A 14,520-nucleotide genomic window follows, 5' to 3' on the forward strand; every position below is an offset into this window, starting at 1 on the left:
CTTCGTCCCCTGATATAATAAATAAAACAAATGATGTCCTAAACAAAACATCAAGAACCTTTCACACACTGGCACAAGGATTTTCCAGAATCTATTGGCAGCACGAGAATCTCGAAGCGAGTTATCGGCGCAGGCTTCAACACAATCATTAGCTCCCCCTGTCTTTCTCTGAGGTTAAATGTGTTTGGATTGGCAGCACCTCCACGCGATTGGCAGAGGCACCTGGAGTCTGGCCTGGAACAATGGCACGGGAGTTTCTCCATGGCTCTGAACTGAAAAGGGAAGTGAGTTTCAACTATTATGCTTGTAATTTGTTTGTCATAGGATGCATTATGAGTCGTGACCATGTGTTTGCGGAGCAAGACTATTTGTGGGTACGACTGGGCAAAGCATGTGTGGGCTGGATGTTGGAATTGGTCTCTTCAGCCAAGTGCTCAATCAAGCTGCATGTACATGGTCAACCAATTCTGATTTTCCCTTGAGATCAGGTGCAGATCAGATCTGGTTGCATGCATGAATAAAGAAAAAATGCATTAAGCACGGTTTAAAAGTTTGGGGTCTAAAGGCTTGTTTACACAAGGGATGATAACTATAATGATAACGACAAAGTAGGGGTGTAACGGTACACAGAAGTCATGGTTCGGTACGTACCCCGGTTTTGGGGTCACGGTTCGACATGAGTTCGGTACAACAGAAAAAAAAAAAGCAACAAATCCCCAATGCTAGGTTTCTTTTCATTTATTTTGGACAGACATTAGTGCAAGTTACAGTTTGTTCCAACTAGCAAGAGGAGTGTTTAGTCTCCCCTGAGGTTATTGGTACAGTACAGCCTCCTTTAGTGTAAACCGAATGCAAAGTTCAATATCATTACGCTTTTTTTCAAAGATGAGCAAGGAGAGAAAAGTGCCATTTATCCCACATCTGAGCCTACTTCACCTTTCCACGAGGAGACAGCGAGTGAAGTGGCACCTGAGGCTTCCCATTTCCATGCATATTTCATCACTGGACTGTAGTAGTGAGACTTGCACGACACAATCGGCACAATGCCAAATGATTTTGTCTCATTAAACAACAATACTCATTATGGCTAAACAGATAAGAGATTCAAAACTGTAAAGGGTCTATTTTTATTTGTGACCACTCAGAATAAAAACAAAACATTGTTCTTTTGTAAATTAAAGAAAACAAACAGGATACCGCCCCGGTTCCCTTTCCATGAAGTTTGTGGAGAGCGTCACAAAAACGTATTGAAACTCAGCGTATAGGCTACTAGCAAGCTCTTGCGTGTCATCTGGGTTGATACGTAGATTGTCTGTTCTTCTTCTACTCTTTTTCCTGGTTAGCAAACAGTGTTGCATTACTCCGTGTGCCCCCTTCTGGATTGGAGTGTGGATCGCCTGTGACTGACTGTTTTCGTAGTCTGATTGTATGCACCGAACCATGACGTACGTACTGGGACGGTTTGGGACGAATACATGTACCATTACACCCCCACGACAAAGAGAAAGTATATATGATGAACAATTAAAACATCGGCAGCCAATCAGAATCCATCCGACTCTAAAAAGCTTGAGCATTTAAATCGACAACAAAACGGCAGCGCACTTAGAATAAACAGAACGATATCGTCACCCGGTGTGGATGCTAATATAGTTATCGTTCTTGGTGTGAACGTGCCTTAATTTGCAGTTCAATGTAAACATAAGTAGCAAACAAGTTGATATATAAAGACTAAATCAGTTAGTCAAGCTCAAATCTTTATGCTAGTTGCAGTCCTTATGAAGCACTCGGTAAGCAACTTACATTTTAAAGCACAGAACGCCTTAAAATGCACATTTGAGGAACAACTGAGAGACGAGAATGTGCTCCCCAACTGTACAACACGGCATGGATCAATATGCACACAAATCACTTCATGCAGCACAAAACTGAACTGTGAATGCAAACAGACAGGACATAAAAATATGAATGTGTTAAAATATTGCATCTGTAAATATTAGCACCTAAACATGGATCTGGCACTCTGGGAACCTGTTGGGAGTGCCAGAAAATGCTTTGAATGTAAAGGAAAATAGTGCACTAGGTCACAAACAAAATGACCTGATTACAGAAGAATCTCTAAATGACACAATCTTAATAACTGTGCACTAGTTGGATAATGTAACACTTGTACAACTAAAAAGGCTCGTAAACATTTGGTCACTTGCACAAAAATAGGAGCCACAAACAGGACAGGCACTATTTAAGTACATAACACATCAAAATAAGGTAAATATAGTTTTCCTGTCTACAGACCAATTATTATGAGATTATACTTCAGGGAGCAAAACAGTAGTTTCTCACAGTCAAGTTTCAGCATGAATAAGCACCTTGAATCCAGCCACTCCCTGCAGTTTTTACACGGTTTAAAACCGTCGCTTTTAACACAAAAACACTTTGTTTATCATGCAGATTCTACTTAGTGGTTTAAAATGACAGAACTCAGCATTATGAACAGTTATGAAATACTGTAAAAATCACTATTCAGCAGTAAAGCGTGTCAAACTGAAAAGCCGTGAAGTTCTTAACTGTGATCCCTTGTCTCGGGATAAAACCGCTGGCTACCTGCAGCTCGTGAAGGTCTTTCATTCGTGCAAAAACACACAGGGGTTTTATATAATTCTGAAAGAAACTCAACAGGACTGACCAATTACTTGGACCTGTTTGTGTGTGTTGGTACCAGGGCTAATGTTAATCCGGCGTCTCTGAAACAGCGGGATGCGAGAAGAAGCTCACTCCAGCAAATTCCAGTCAGGGATGAGTGTGTGTGTGTGTGTGTGTGTGTGTGTGTGTGTGTGTGTGTGTGTGTGTGTGTGTGTGTGTGTGTGTGTGTGTGTGTGTGTGTGTGTGTGTGTGTGTGTGTGTGTGTGTGTGTGTGTGTGTGTGTGTGTGGAGGCCTTTGGCAACCAGATGCTACAATTAAAGTATGAACAATTGGATAAGAACAGCAGAATTTGAGCTGATTGTAACTTCTTGCTGAAGACATCTTAGCATTTCATTATCAGCATCACATTTTGCTCTTTAAAGAAACAATTTATATTTAATTACCATCATGCATTTCTAAACCTGTATGACAATTTAGAATAATCATACTGGTCATTGAGGCTTTCAAGCTTTAAATGGACACAAAGGCACCATGAAAGTAGTATAACAATAGTCCATATGATTTGTGCGCTATATTTCAAGTCAGACAGAAATGTAAGCCATTATTCACCATTTAAATCACTGTTATTAGTAATTATTCAAGCTGTATGGACTATTTAAATAGTACTTTCTTGGTGGTTTTATGTCCTTTTTGCAGTTTGAAAGACTTGCATGCAAAAGTGTGAGCACTCCAACACTCATTGTGTGTCCTATAAAATAAATTAACTCAGAAACAGATTTGGAACGGTATGAGGGCGAGTAATAGATTATTAGTGATTTTTACTTTTAAAACATTAAATACGCTTCTTCAAAAGCAGGTTTATTTAAAGCAAATTGGATTTGATTGTGCCGTTCTAAATGGAGGTGTTACAAGTCTCTATTCTGAAAAACTGAAGTGTTAAATAAAAGTCAAGTCTTGGTCACAGAAAGCATATGTGACCGTTGCTGGATATTTATTTCTTTATATGGGCTGTGTGAGCTGCAATTCCAGGATGCAATCATTCTGCTTGAGAACATACACAAATATCCACACCCTCATTTAAGGGAGGAATGTGGACATGGACAAACCCAAACCATGAGATATTCACAGTTTTAACTTCTGCAGTTGAGGAAGACATAATATAAAGATCAGATGAATGAAAAAACTAGAAAGCCTTGAAAACAAAGTGACCTCACTGGTCTAACACATCACGAATAACAGTGTCCTACAACATACAGTAAACAACACGTTTAACACCAAAGCCCTGAGCTTAATGACCACATGGCCACAAAAACAAACATACAGTGTGGTCAGAAAATATGACACAACATTGAAAACCATATACATGGTATATATAAATATATATATATATATATATATATATATATATATATATATATATATATATATATATATATATATATATATATATATATATGCATTTAAATCTTTATATTTTATATATTTTTATATATATATATATATATATATATATATATATATATATATATATATATATATATATATAAGGGCTGCACGATATTGAAGAAAAATGCGATGCGATAACTCATTAAATAATGTGATATGATAATGCTTAAAGTGTGTAAAATAAACTTAAATTATCTTTAAAATATAATTAAAATTATACAACCAACATACAGGTTTCACATTCTTTTTTTGAAAAGAAAACATCCCTACAACTTCTGAAAGCAAACAGCAGTGTTTTACTGTAGCATAAGAAGAGTTATTTTAACATCCTTGGGGTTTAGGGGTTCAGATTATCCTACATTAGGGTTATTTAACAACAGAAACTGAATAATCAAATGTAAAAATAAAACACTGCTTAGTTTTCACCGTATGAATTGTGAGTGATTTTCTCGTTGTCTTTTGTTCATGACCCAGATTATTGCAAGCTGTTGCGATAAGCATACATTTGCAATATTTTTGCAATATATATATATATATATATATATATATATATATATATATATTTTTTTTTGCTATATATATATATATATATATATATATATATATATATATATATATATATATATATATATATATATATATATATATATATATATATATATATATATATATATATATATTGCTATATATATATATATATATATATATATATATATATATATAAATAATAAGTATATGCTTCCACTGATGCTCAAGATGCTATAATAAATAATGCATTCTCACAAGTGCTCTCAGACTTTTTGACCCCACTGTGTTTTAAAAACAACAAGGCTGGTAACGTTTGGCAACCACACAATCTTGCACAACGCTCGTTGGTGCTTTCGTACATTTCTCCCATTGAGCCAACCGAGAGGACAAAGAGAGGAAAGCTTTGACAGTTTGGAGACTGAGATATGAGCGTGATGGGGATCACAGCATGGCAAACATCAACAATAACATTCAAATTCACATAAACACAACAATGCAACCCACCAAGCGCACCAACAACCTGACCTGTGGGAATCGCATGCAACTCGACTGAACAAATCTCCTCCCAGATGTACGTCAGTTCGGTCACAAAGGCTTTCCTTCTCGTACGGACAAGACCTGCCGCTGGCGTTTCCATACGAGCAGCTCTTCGGCATATATCACTGATATGGCAGGAAACGAGAGCTACCTAAACGTCCCTCGAGTACTTTATAAGTTTCAGGGTTTTATGACCTCACTCCGGCCACTGATAAGAGTCCTGCACAACGCTGACCCGGCTTTCCCTGCCAATCGGCCTGACACATTACAGGAAGGCCATATTGTTCTACACAAGCTGCTTCCCCCTTTCATGATGGTGCGAGAAAGATCTGGGAGAGGGGTGGCAGTCCTGTGAGAGAATGAGAGCGAAGCTATCACGGTGAGAAAGTGAGGGTGAAAATTAAACATAAATATCAGTCAGGCCGCAAAGACACAATGGGCCATTCGTCATTCTTACGGCCGGGGCAGCAGGATTTTGGGAACCTTTACTGGTTGCGACGACATCAAGAAATGCGGGAAATGCTGACTTGCGCTTCCACATAGTTCAGAACTGATTATTGGAAGTTGCATTCAAGAGTCTTCTTGGGAAAAGAAAAGGTAGACAGAAATCTGAAGGGAGTGTTCATACTTTCCTGATAATCACTGATGTATGAAAAAGGACTCAAGCATTTGTGGAGGTACCAATGAAAAGAACAAGCATTAAACTTCCTCCAATTCATCGACTTTAACATTCAGATTTGATGGGGCAATTTCCTAAAATTAAGTTTTAAACAATCAAAGTTTCAAGTAGGCATGGGTTTCTCAGCAACAGCAACAACAGTAGTTAGTTCACATAAAGCTTAAACGAAAAGTCTGATTTGATGAATAAACGTTAATTTCTTCCAATCTTATGACCTGAAACTTTTGAACGGTAGTGTATCACTTTATATGACTTGGAATACAATGCATTAACTACTTTTATAGTGCTTTTTGGAGCTTAAAGGGTTATTTCACCCAAAAATGAAAATTATCCCAAAGTTTACTCACTCTCAAGCCATCCTAGGTGTATATGACGTTCTTCTTTCAGCCAAACACAATAGAAGGTATATTTGAAAATATCCAGGCTCTTCCAAGCATTATAATGGGAGTAAATGGTACCCTTTTTTTTAAGCCTAAAAAAAGCATGCACATCCATGATAAAAGTAATCCATATGGCTCTAAGGAGTTAATAAATGTCTTCTGAAGGGAAGCGATGCTATTTTTGTAATGCATACAGTACCAGTCAAAAGTTTGGAAACATTACTATTTTTAATGTTTTTGAAAGAAGTCTCTTATGCTCATCAAGCCTGCAGTTAAAAAAAAAACAGTAATATTATTAAATATTATTACAATTTAAAATAATGGTTCTCTTTTTTAATATATTTTAAAATGTAATTTAGTTTTGTGATGCAAAGCTGAATTTTCATCAGCAAGTACTCCAGTCTTTGGTGTCTTATGATCCTTCAGAAATCATTCTAATATGATGATTTGATACTCAGTTATTATCAATGATGGAAACAGTTGTGCTGTTTAATATATTTTTTTGGAATACTTTTTTCAGGATTCATTGATGAGTAAAACGTTAACAGCATTTATTCATAAAAACAGCATTTATTCAAAATAAAAACATTTCTAACAATATAAATCGTTACCATCACCTTTTATCAATTTAATGCATCCTTGTTGAATTAAAGTACTAATTTCTTAAAAAAAAAATAGTTATTGTTCCCAAACTTTTGAACGGTAGTGTATATTGTTACAAAAGATTTATATTCTAAATAAATACAGTTCTTTTTAACTTTTTATTCATCAAATAATCCTGAAAAAAGTATCTCAGGTTATAAAAAAATATTAAGCAGCACAACTGTTTCCAACATTGATCATAAATCAGCATATTAGAATGATTTCTGAAGGATCATAAGACACCAAAGACTGGAGTACTTTCTGATGAAAATTCAGCTTTGCATCACAAAAATAAATTACATTTTAAAGTATATTAAAAAAGAGAACCATTATTTTAAATTGTAATAATATTTCATAATATTACTGTTTTTTTTGTTTGTTTGTTTTTAACTGCAGGCTTGATGAGCATAAGAGACTTCTTTCAAAAACATTAAAAATAGTAATGTTTCCAAACTTTTGACTGGTACTGTATATATACACATACACATTTAACTTTCTTCACATAACCAACCAACCAACCAAACATACATACATACATATAAATGTATAATAGATTTATATATACACATACATACATACATACATACATATACATATAAATTATTTTTATTTTATTTTTTTATTTTTTTTGTGTGAAAAAATAAAGTTAAATGTGTGAGGATAAGTAAATGATGACAGAATTTTCATTCTTGGTGAACTACCCCTTTAAAAAATAAAACATGGATTGACAAACACAGCAATGTGGGAATGTTTATGAAAATGTGTTTTGAAATTACCTGCAGGAAGAGAAACCTGGCATCTAAGGAGCAGGCGAATAACAGGAACTACTATAAATACAAGCATTCAGTGTCCAAAGCGATGTCTATATATGGACCAGCATAAGCAATGAAGCCTTGTGTCTTCCTGTGTGTTGTGAGCCATCCAGGAAGTACATTTAATTAAGAGTGATAGAAAACATTAGTTGTGTATTTCTGCATGAACTATTTCTATTTGACATCACTACACATCTCAACCCGAAAAAGCGTGCATTTGTGCTCCACACGTCATGAGAACACACACATAGACATCTGTTTGGGTCATTTAGCTTAAAATGGCTGACAGTGGCTAATCTTTCCTGCAACTTAGATGGACGAACATGCAGTGATTGCAGGATGTGGACAAGATTCCATTAGTCTCTAATCTAAATCTGTCTCTAACAGGACCATTTTCTGTAATGAGTCAATGTTTACACACACAAAAGACGCTGACAGAGGTCAATTGGGACATTTAATCAGAAACGGCCTAAACTCAAGATTAGTCAGAACATAAACAAGATGAGTTCAGTGATTACTGGGTCTTTTTTCGTTTCGTTTCTTTTAATGCTAGTGAAAGTCATTGATCAGCAGGTGTCTGAGGGCTTAACAGTTGTTTAGGTTAGTGTGAGTGCATGGGTTGTTGATTTGTGTAGGATCGAGGACAAACTCTTTCACTGCTGTTTTGTTACGGCTCTTCTGTCATGCAAAATCTAACGATGTGCAACATGCTGAGATACAGCAATAGACAGAAGACTTCAGTGATATAAAACAACACCTAATGACTGTATAGATTAGCACATTTTTCTTATTTACACAGACACACTAACCTCAGATTAACAGAATTAGGGCTGAGGAAACTGGCTAACCAAATCACAAATTATTCAACCACTTTTTTTTTACAAAGTTTACATAAAAAAAAAAAAATCAGAATCTATGACTTTTTGCTACGTGAACTCAAAAAATTGTGGACATGATTAGAAAAGGCAAATAAAAGTCACACTTTTACTATTCACGGTGCACTAAATAGATCTTATAAACCTATAAACCATAATTTATATTCCCTACCATTCAAAAGTTTGTGGTTATAAAGAAATGCATATACTTTTATTCAGCAAGGACAGATTAAATTGATCAAAAGTGACAGTAAATGCATTTATAATGTTACAACAGATTCCTGTTTCAAATAAATGCTGTGGTATAAATCAAGCAGCACTACTGTTTTCAAGAGTGATAATAATACGAATGTTTCTCAGCATATATTATAATTATTTCTGAAGAGTCATGTGACACTGAAGACTGGAGTAATGATGCTGAAAATTCATCTTTGCATCACAAGAATAAATTACATTTAAAAATATATTAATATAGACAACAGTTGTCTTAAATATTTCACAATATTACTGTTTTTACTGTATTTCTAATTAAATAAATGCAGTCTTGGTGAGTAGATGATACTTCACATTAAAAAAATCTTACTGACTTAACATTTTTTTAATTGCTAGTGCATGTGTATGTGTGTGTATATATATATATATATAAAAGCACTTAAACAATGTAGGCTTCACATTGGTGCTGTTAAACCCTCTAAAAATTTTGTTTTTACAAATGGAGGTTTTACGAGTTTTATAACTTTTAAGAGGCAGTGTATGATTCAAACACTGCTAAAAATAAACCTCCAGCACTGCGTTAATTAACATAATTGTGCTCAAAGCAGCATCAGAAATGCTGAACAAGCTCCAGTGCTCATGTTGATCTGCACGAGCTTCCTCTGGGATTACAGATTACGTCCCAATGAAGTCGAGCCAGATACACGCCACATAATCACCGTCCTACTTAACCTGCGGAGCACATCAGCGGGAAGACATGGAGCGTGCAGGTCGGCACACACCTGACCTCGCTTCAGACACAATCCAGAGGGTGTGTGATTCTGTGTGTGTTAAAGGGAAACACCTGCAGACAGCACAAGGAGGCCACTATTGTCCATGGAGAACCGTGCACTACAGTACATACACGGTCAATGTGTCTTTTTACATACTTGTGTCCACGCCAGACTGCCAGGAATGTCACAATGCATGAACATGAACACATGCACATCCTACGCCTGATCACCAAACATTCAGTGTACCAGTCAAAAGTGTGTTTCTTATTATCTTAAAAAAGCACAAATCTACACCCCAAAGAAGCTCAAATATACCATTTGTTGTCAGTTTTGCAACTAGTCCTGGATCACATGATCAGTTGTACTTGTTCTAGAGAGAAAAGGCTTGACCCTTACCCTTCTCTTGAGGCGATCTCGCTCTCTCAGCGTGAGCGTGTCGGCTTTGGCGATTACAGGAACGATGTTGACTTTGCTGTGGATCGCCTTCATAAACTCAACATCTAGAGGCTTCAGGCTGGTAAAAAAAAAAATCAAGCACACAGAAGCACGAATCACATACACTACCATTCAAATGTTTAGAGTCAGTAAGATTTTTTAAAAACTTTTCCTAAGCAAGGATACATTAAATTTATCCAAATAAGACATTTATAATGTTACAAAATATTTCTATTTCAAATAAATGCTGTTCTTTTGAAATTTCTAATCATCAAAAAATTATATTCCACAAAAATATAGCAGCAAATCATCATATTAGAGTGATTTCTGAAGGATCATGTGACACTGAAGACTGGAGTAATGATGCTGAAAATTCAGCTTTGATGACAGGAATAAATTACATTTTAAAAAATATTCAAATAGTAAACAGTTACTTTCTATTGTAATAATATTTCACAATATTATTGTTTTTACTGTATTTTTAATCAAATAAAATGCTAATAAAATGCAAAAACATATGAAAACATGAGAAATAATCAGAGTAAAGATATGTTTGTACCAAGCATGAATTATCACCAAAACAGGAATGGAAACAAAACAATGCATCTACCATTAAAATTCAAATATTTGTCTGCAATTCATCTGGGGATGTTGAAGATTTGAGTTTGAACAGCTTTGATGTGAATTTGTACTTTTTTGTTGGGGTTTCATGTGACCTAAGAATTTTTCTCAGAAGCTGCTGAAAATTTATTTTACACTTAGTCTGAATAGTTTTTTTGAATGACAATTCACATCATATTTGAACAATGTAAAATTCAATTGTGATTTTTGTTGGTGTTTCATGTTGCTTTGATGCATCACTCTTGCTGTAAACAAGCCTTAATTGAGGGCTAAAGCTAAGCCACTTTCTGCAGGGATAAAATGTTGTATTGACTGATGAAGAGAGGCAGAACATGTGCAGGTGTTTTACCCGTGTCCAAACGGAGAGATGAAGTAAAAGCAGCAGTGTACTCTGTTGTCAACGATGTGTCTGCGGTTCAGTCCGCTCTCATCGTGCAGATATCGCTCAAACTGATTATCGATATACTGGATGATCGTCTTAAAGCTGTTGAAGAGAATAAAGCAGAGAGCAGAGAACAAACTGAAAGGAAATACTCAAGATGTAAAAGCTTGTGATTGTATTAAACAAGCGCATTAAACAAAACATTGGATATGGATCTCAGCAGAACAAAACCACAATCTAATCGCAGGATAGGAAGACGCATTTTAGAAATGGTGAACAACCACTTAGTCAAAATAAAGCTTATCAAAACGCTCCAAAACATCATGTTTACAGGTTCTTGTTCAGCAATGACGCACCACTGTTATTTTAGTATCACTGAGATCCTATCATGTTTATATTTTATGCTTTCATTTTCAATTTAAAAGGTAGTCATTTTGTTGTGTTTTTGTCATTTTTACTGTGTGATTTTTTTCCATTTATTTTTAAAGGGTTAGTTCACCCCAAAAATTCTGTCATTACTCGCCCTCATGTCGTTCCAAACCTGTAAGACTTTCGTTCATCTTCGGAACACAAATGAAGGTCTTTTCAATGAGATTTCTGTCCCTCCATTGACAGTTACGCAACGACCACTTTGACGCTTCAAGTTCATAAAGAGATCGTAAAACTAATACATATTAATTGAGCGCTTTAGTCCAAAATTTCTGAAGAGACTCGATCACTTTATATGATGAACAGGTTGAATTCACAAATAAAAATTGATCAGCGAACATACAGAAGCTCAACCGAACCTAAACAAAGCTCATTGGCTCTTGCTAAAGCTCAAAAGTGCTGCGTAACACGAGAATGAACCTCACTGGTTCTCGCACATCAAGCGAACATGCTAGAGCTTCCATTAACCATATCAGATGTGTGCATTTATGAATGTTTATATGTGAATAAAAGCCTAAATTCAAAATGTTCATCACATAAAGCGATCGTGTCTCTTTAGAAAACATGGACTAAACCGCTCAATTCATATGGATTAGTTTTGAACTTTTTGAAGCATCAAAGTGGTAGTTGCGTAACTGTCAATGGATGGACAAAAAGCTCTCAGATTTAATTTAAAAGATCTTCATTTGCGTTCAGAAGATCAACGAAAGACTTATGAGTTTGGAACGACATGAGAGTGAGTAATTAATGAAAGAATTTTCATTTTTGGGTGAACTAACCCTAATTTGTTTTTATTTCAGTATTAGTTGTAGTTTTATGTATATCAAGTTAAACTAAATGAAAATGAGAAATGTAGCTGAAATAAATTAATTTTGCTTCAGTTCACATTTATTTTAATTAACAAAAATAATTTTATTGTTTAGTTGACATGTACCCACTCTCAGTTCTCTTAGTTCTCACCACCAGATTCCCTTTTGCTCTAAAGTCTCCAGACTTATCTAAACAGCACACACTGAATCACTTCTGCTTCTGACGCAGATACGATCACTGCACTTCAGATCTCGGCCTTGAGACCGCAGCCTTATCGAGAGGTGGAACGAGGAAACATGACATGATAATATAGGTAGGTAACGTGGATGGCATATTTTCATTAACAGCATTAGAAGTCTGTGGGTAAGAGATGGGGAGGATATTGTTCTTTCAAACAGGACGTTCCCAGCATTCCTCAGCAAGGCTCAATGACCAATATACAAACACAAGGCAACAGCTGCCGATAATCCACAATCAAGTGCCATATAGTAAATAGTCTCTGCTATGCAGATACATAGACACATAACACTGAGTATTAAGTTAATAATCAGTTCAGTCTTCCATTCAGGAGGTCATAGTTATATGCAAGGTCTAATTTTATGGTTGATATTTGTTATAACACACAGAGATTTCAACTACCTAAGGAACATTTTTATGCATCACTATTCCAAGTGCACAAACATGTCAAGAGTGACACACATTACATAAACTTTATGTTTTAGAAATAAAAAAATGTAAAAGTAGGGATGGGTCAAGATCTGTGTCTAGGTGAGATCAACTATTTTTTAGCAAGAGCACTAATTTGCATGCTGTGCTTTAGCTATTAGACAGTTTGCACACAAAAAAAAACGTATATCATTTAAAGCACTAGAAATATTACATAAATTTAGCATGTTTTTAACATGTTATCACACAGATTTCACATGGAAACGCTTCCAAAACCACGTTTTCCATGTGCAAAGTATGTGTTTCACATGACAACTTCATTTTGTCAAATTGTCTTTCTTTAAAAGTGCTTGTGATTTTTATTTTCACACTAAAAAGGTGCTTATTTATTTGGTTATATAATATAATGACATTCAGAAGTGTGATTTAAGCGTTCAAATAATAAGAAATGTGTCAGATCCTATATAAAAAAAGTTATGCAAATGCAATAACATTTTGGAACAATTATATAATGCAATGCAGAATCAGTGTAGCAACAAGATACAAATACAAATGCCATTCAAATCTGTGACGGCATGTATTTACAGCAGGTGTGCAGTGCTTCGCAAATATCCCGTTATTATCCAACACCAATAATTTATGGTACAGGCAGGGAAAATGATAATGCATGGAGAACGTCAAACTTAGAAGTAAATATATGGCTCAGAAGAAAGAAATTTCACCTTCCACACCCATTGATAGTGGCTGGTCTCTACCAAAATGTTTCTTACTACATGCACACATTCAGCAAACTAAATGAGGACACACCAGAAGTGTTTATAGGTTTTTCTTATATATAAAGTTAATTATAATGACTAAAAAAAATTATGTTTGAATCATTTTTTATAGCTAAAGATGTCCCCAGATGTCTCCAAAGGGAGGTTTGGTCAGATTATGCTGACTTCTCGGGATAAATTTAGCTGAGTAAACACACACTGACCAGTCCTGGCTGTTGATGGCATCTCCATATCCAGGCGTGTCCACTACAGTCAGGCGGAGCTTCACTCCCCTCTCCTCGATTTCCACAGTGGACGCTTCAATCTGAACCGTGCGCTCGATCTTCTCTACAAGCACAACGAAAACAGAACAAAAGATGTGCATAAACATTTGAGGGGGCACATCGAGACAAATCACATTAAACATCATGATTTATTGATGCAACATAAAAAGTTATGAGCGCTTTCTGAGCCCTGGGCTACAGACGGGATTACTTTCTTGAAAACAACCTTTTTTCTACAGAGCTTTAATAGACAAAGTGCTCAACAGAGGGATCTGAAGGGATTTTATATCCATTGAGCAGAATCCAGAAATGTTCTGCATTCCACTGTGAGTGGCATCATGATGAAAATAATATTTCTTTCTATAAAGAAGCATTTGGGCACTTAAGACACACGTAAATTTGTTTTAAAATTATAACAAAATATCACAATATAAACTATATATATATATTTTTTAATTATACAAATAAACTAATAAAAAAGACAAAAACAAAACAAAACAGCTAAAAATTTAACTAAAACTTGAGTATTTTTTTTTTTAATTAACCATGACTAACATTTTTTTTTTTTCTGCAGGTCTAAATTTCACATTTAAATTTGTTTTAAAATTA

The 14,520-nt window shown here is 35.2% G+C and overlaps 1 protein-coding gene across 2 annotated transcripts in view; it reads right to left on the bottom strand.

Moving 5' to 3' along the window:
- Window positions 1–14,520, bottom strand: part of LOC307173488 (septin-2) — a 38,494-nt gene that overhangs the window by 13,760 nt on the left and 10,214 nt on the right. For both annotated transcript variants that reach the window (XM_079896635.1, XM_079896634.1), the window contains exons 5-7: window positions 13,852–13,975; window positions 10,935–11,069; window positions 9,926–10,043 (exon numbers count right to left, since the gene is read on the bottom strand). In XM_079896635.1, coding sequence (XP_079752761.1) covers window positions 9,926–10,043; window positions 10,935–11,069; window positions 13,852–13,975 — 377 coding nt within the window. The remainder of the gene's footprint in view (window positions 1–9,925; window positions 10,044–10,934; window positions 11,070–13,851; window positions 13,976–14,520) is intronic.

Source organism: Squalius cephalus (assembly GCF_949319135.1).
Source record: "Squalius cephalus genome assembly, chromosome: 16".
NCBI classification, from domain to species: domain Eukaryota; kingdom Metazoa; phylum Chordata; class Actinopteri; order Cypriniformes; family Leuciscidae; genus Squalius; species Squalius cephalus.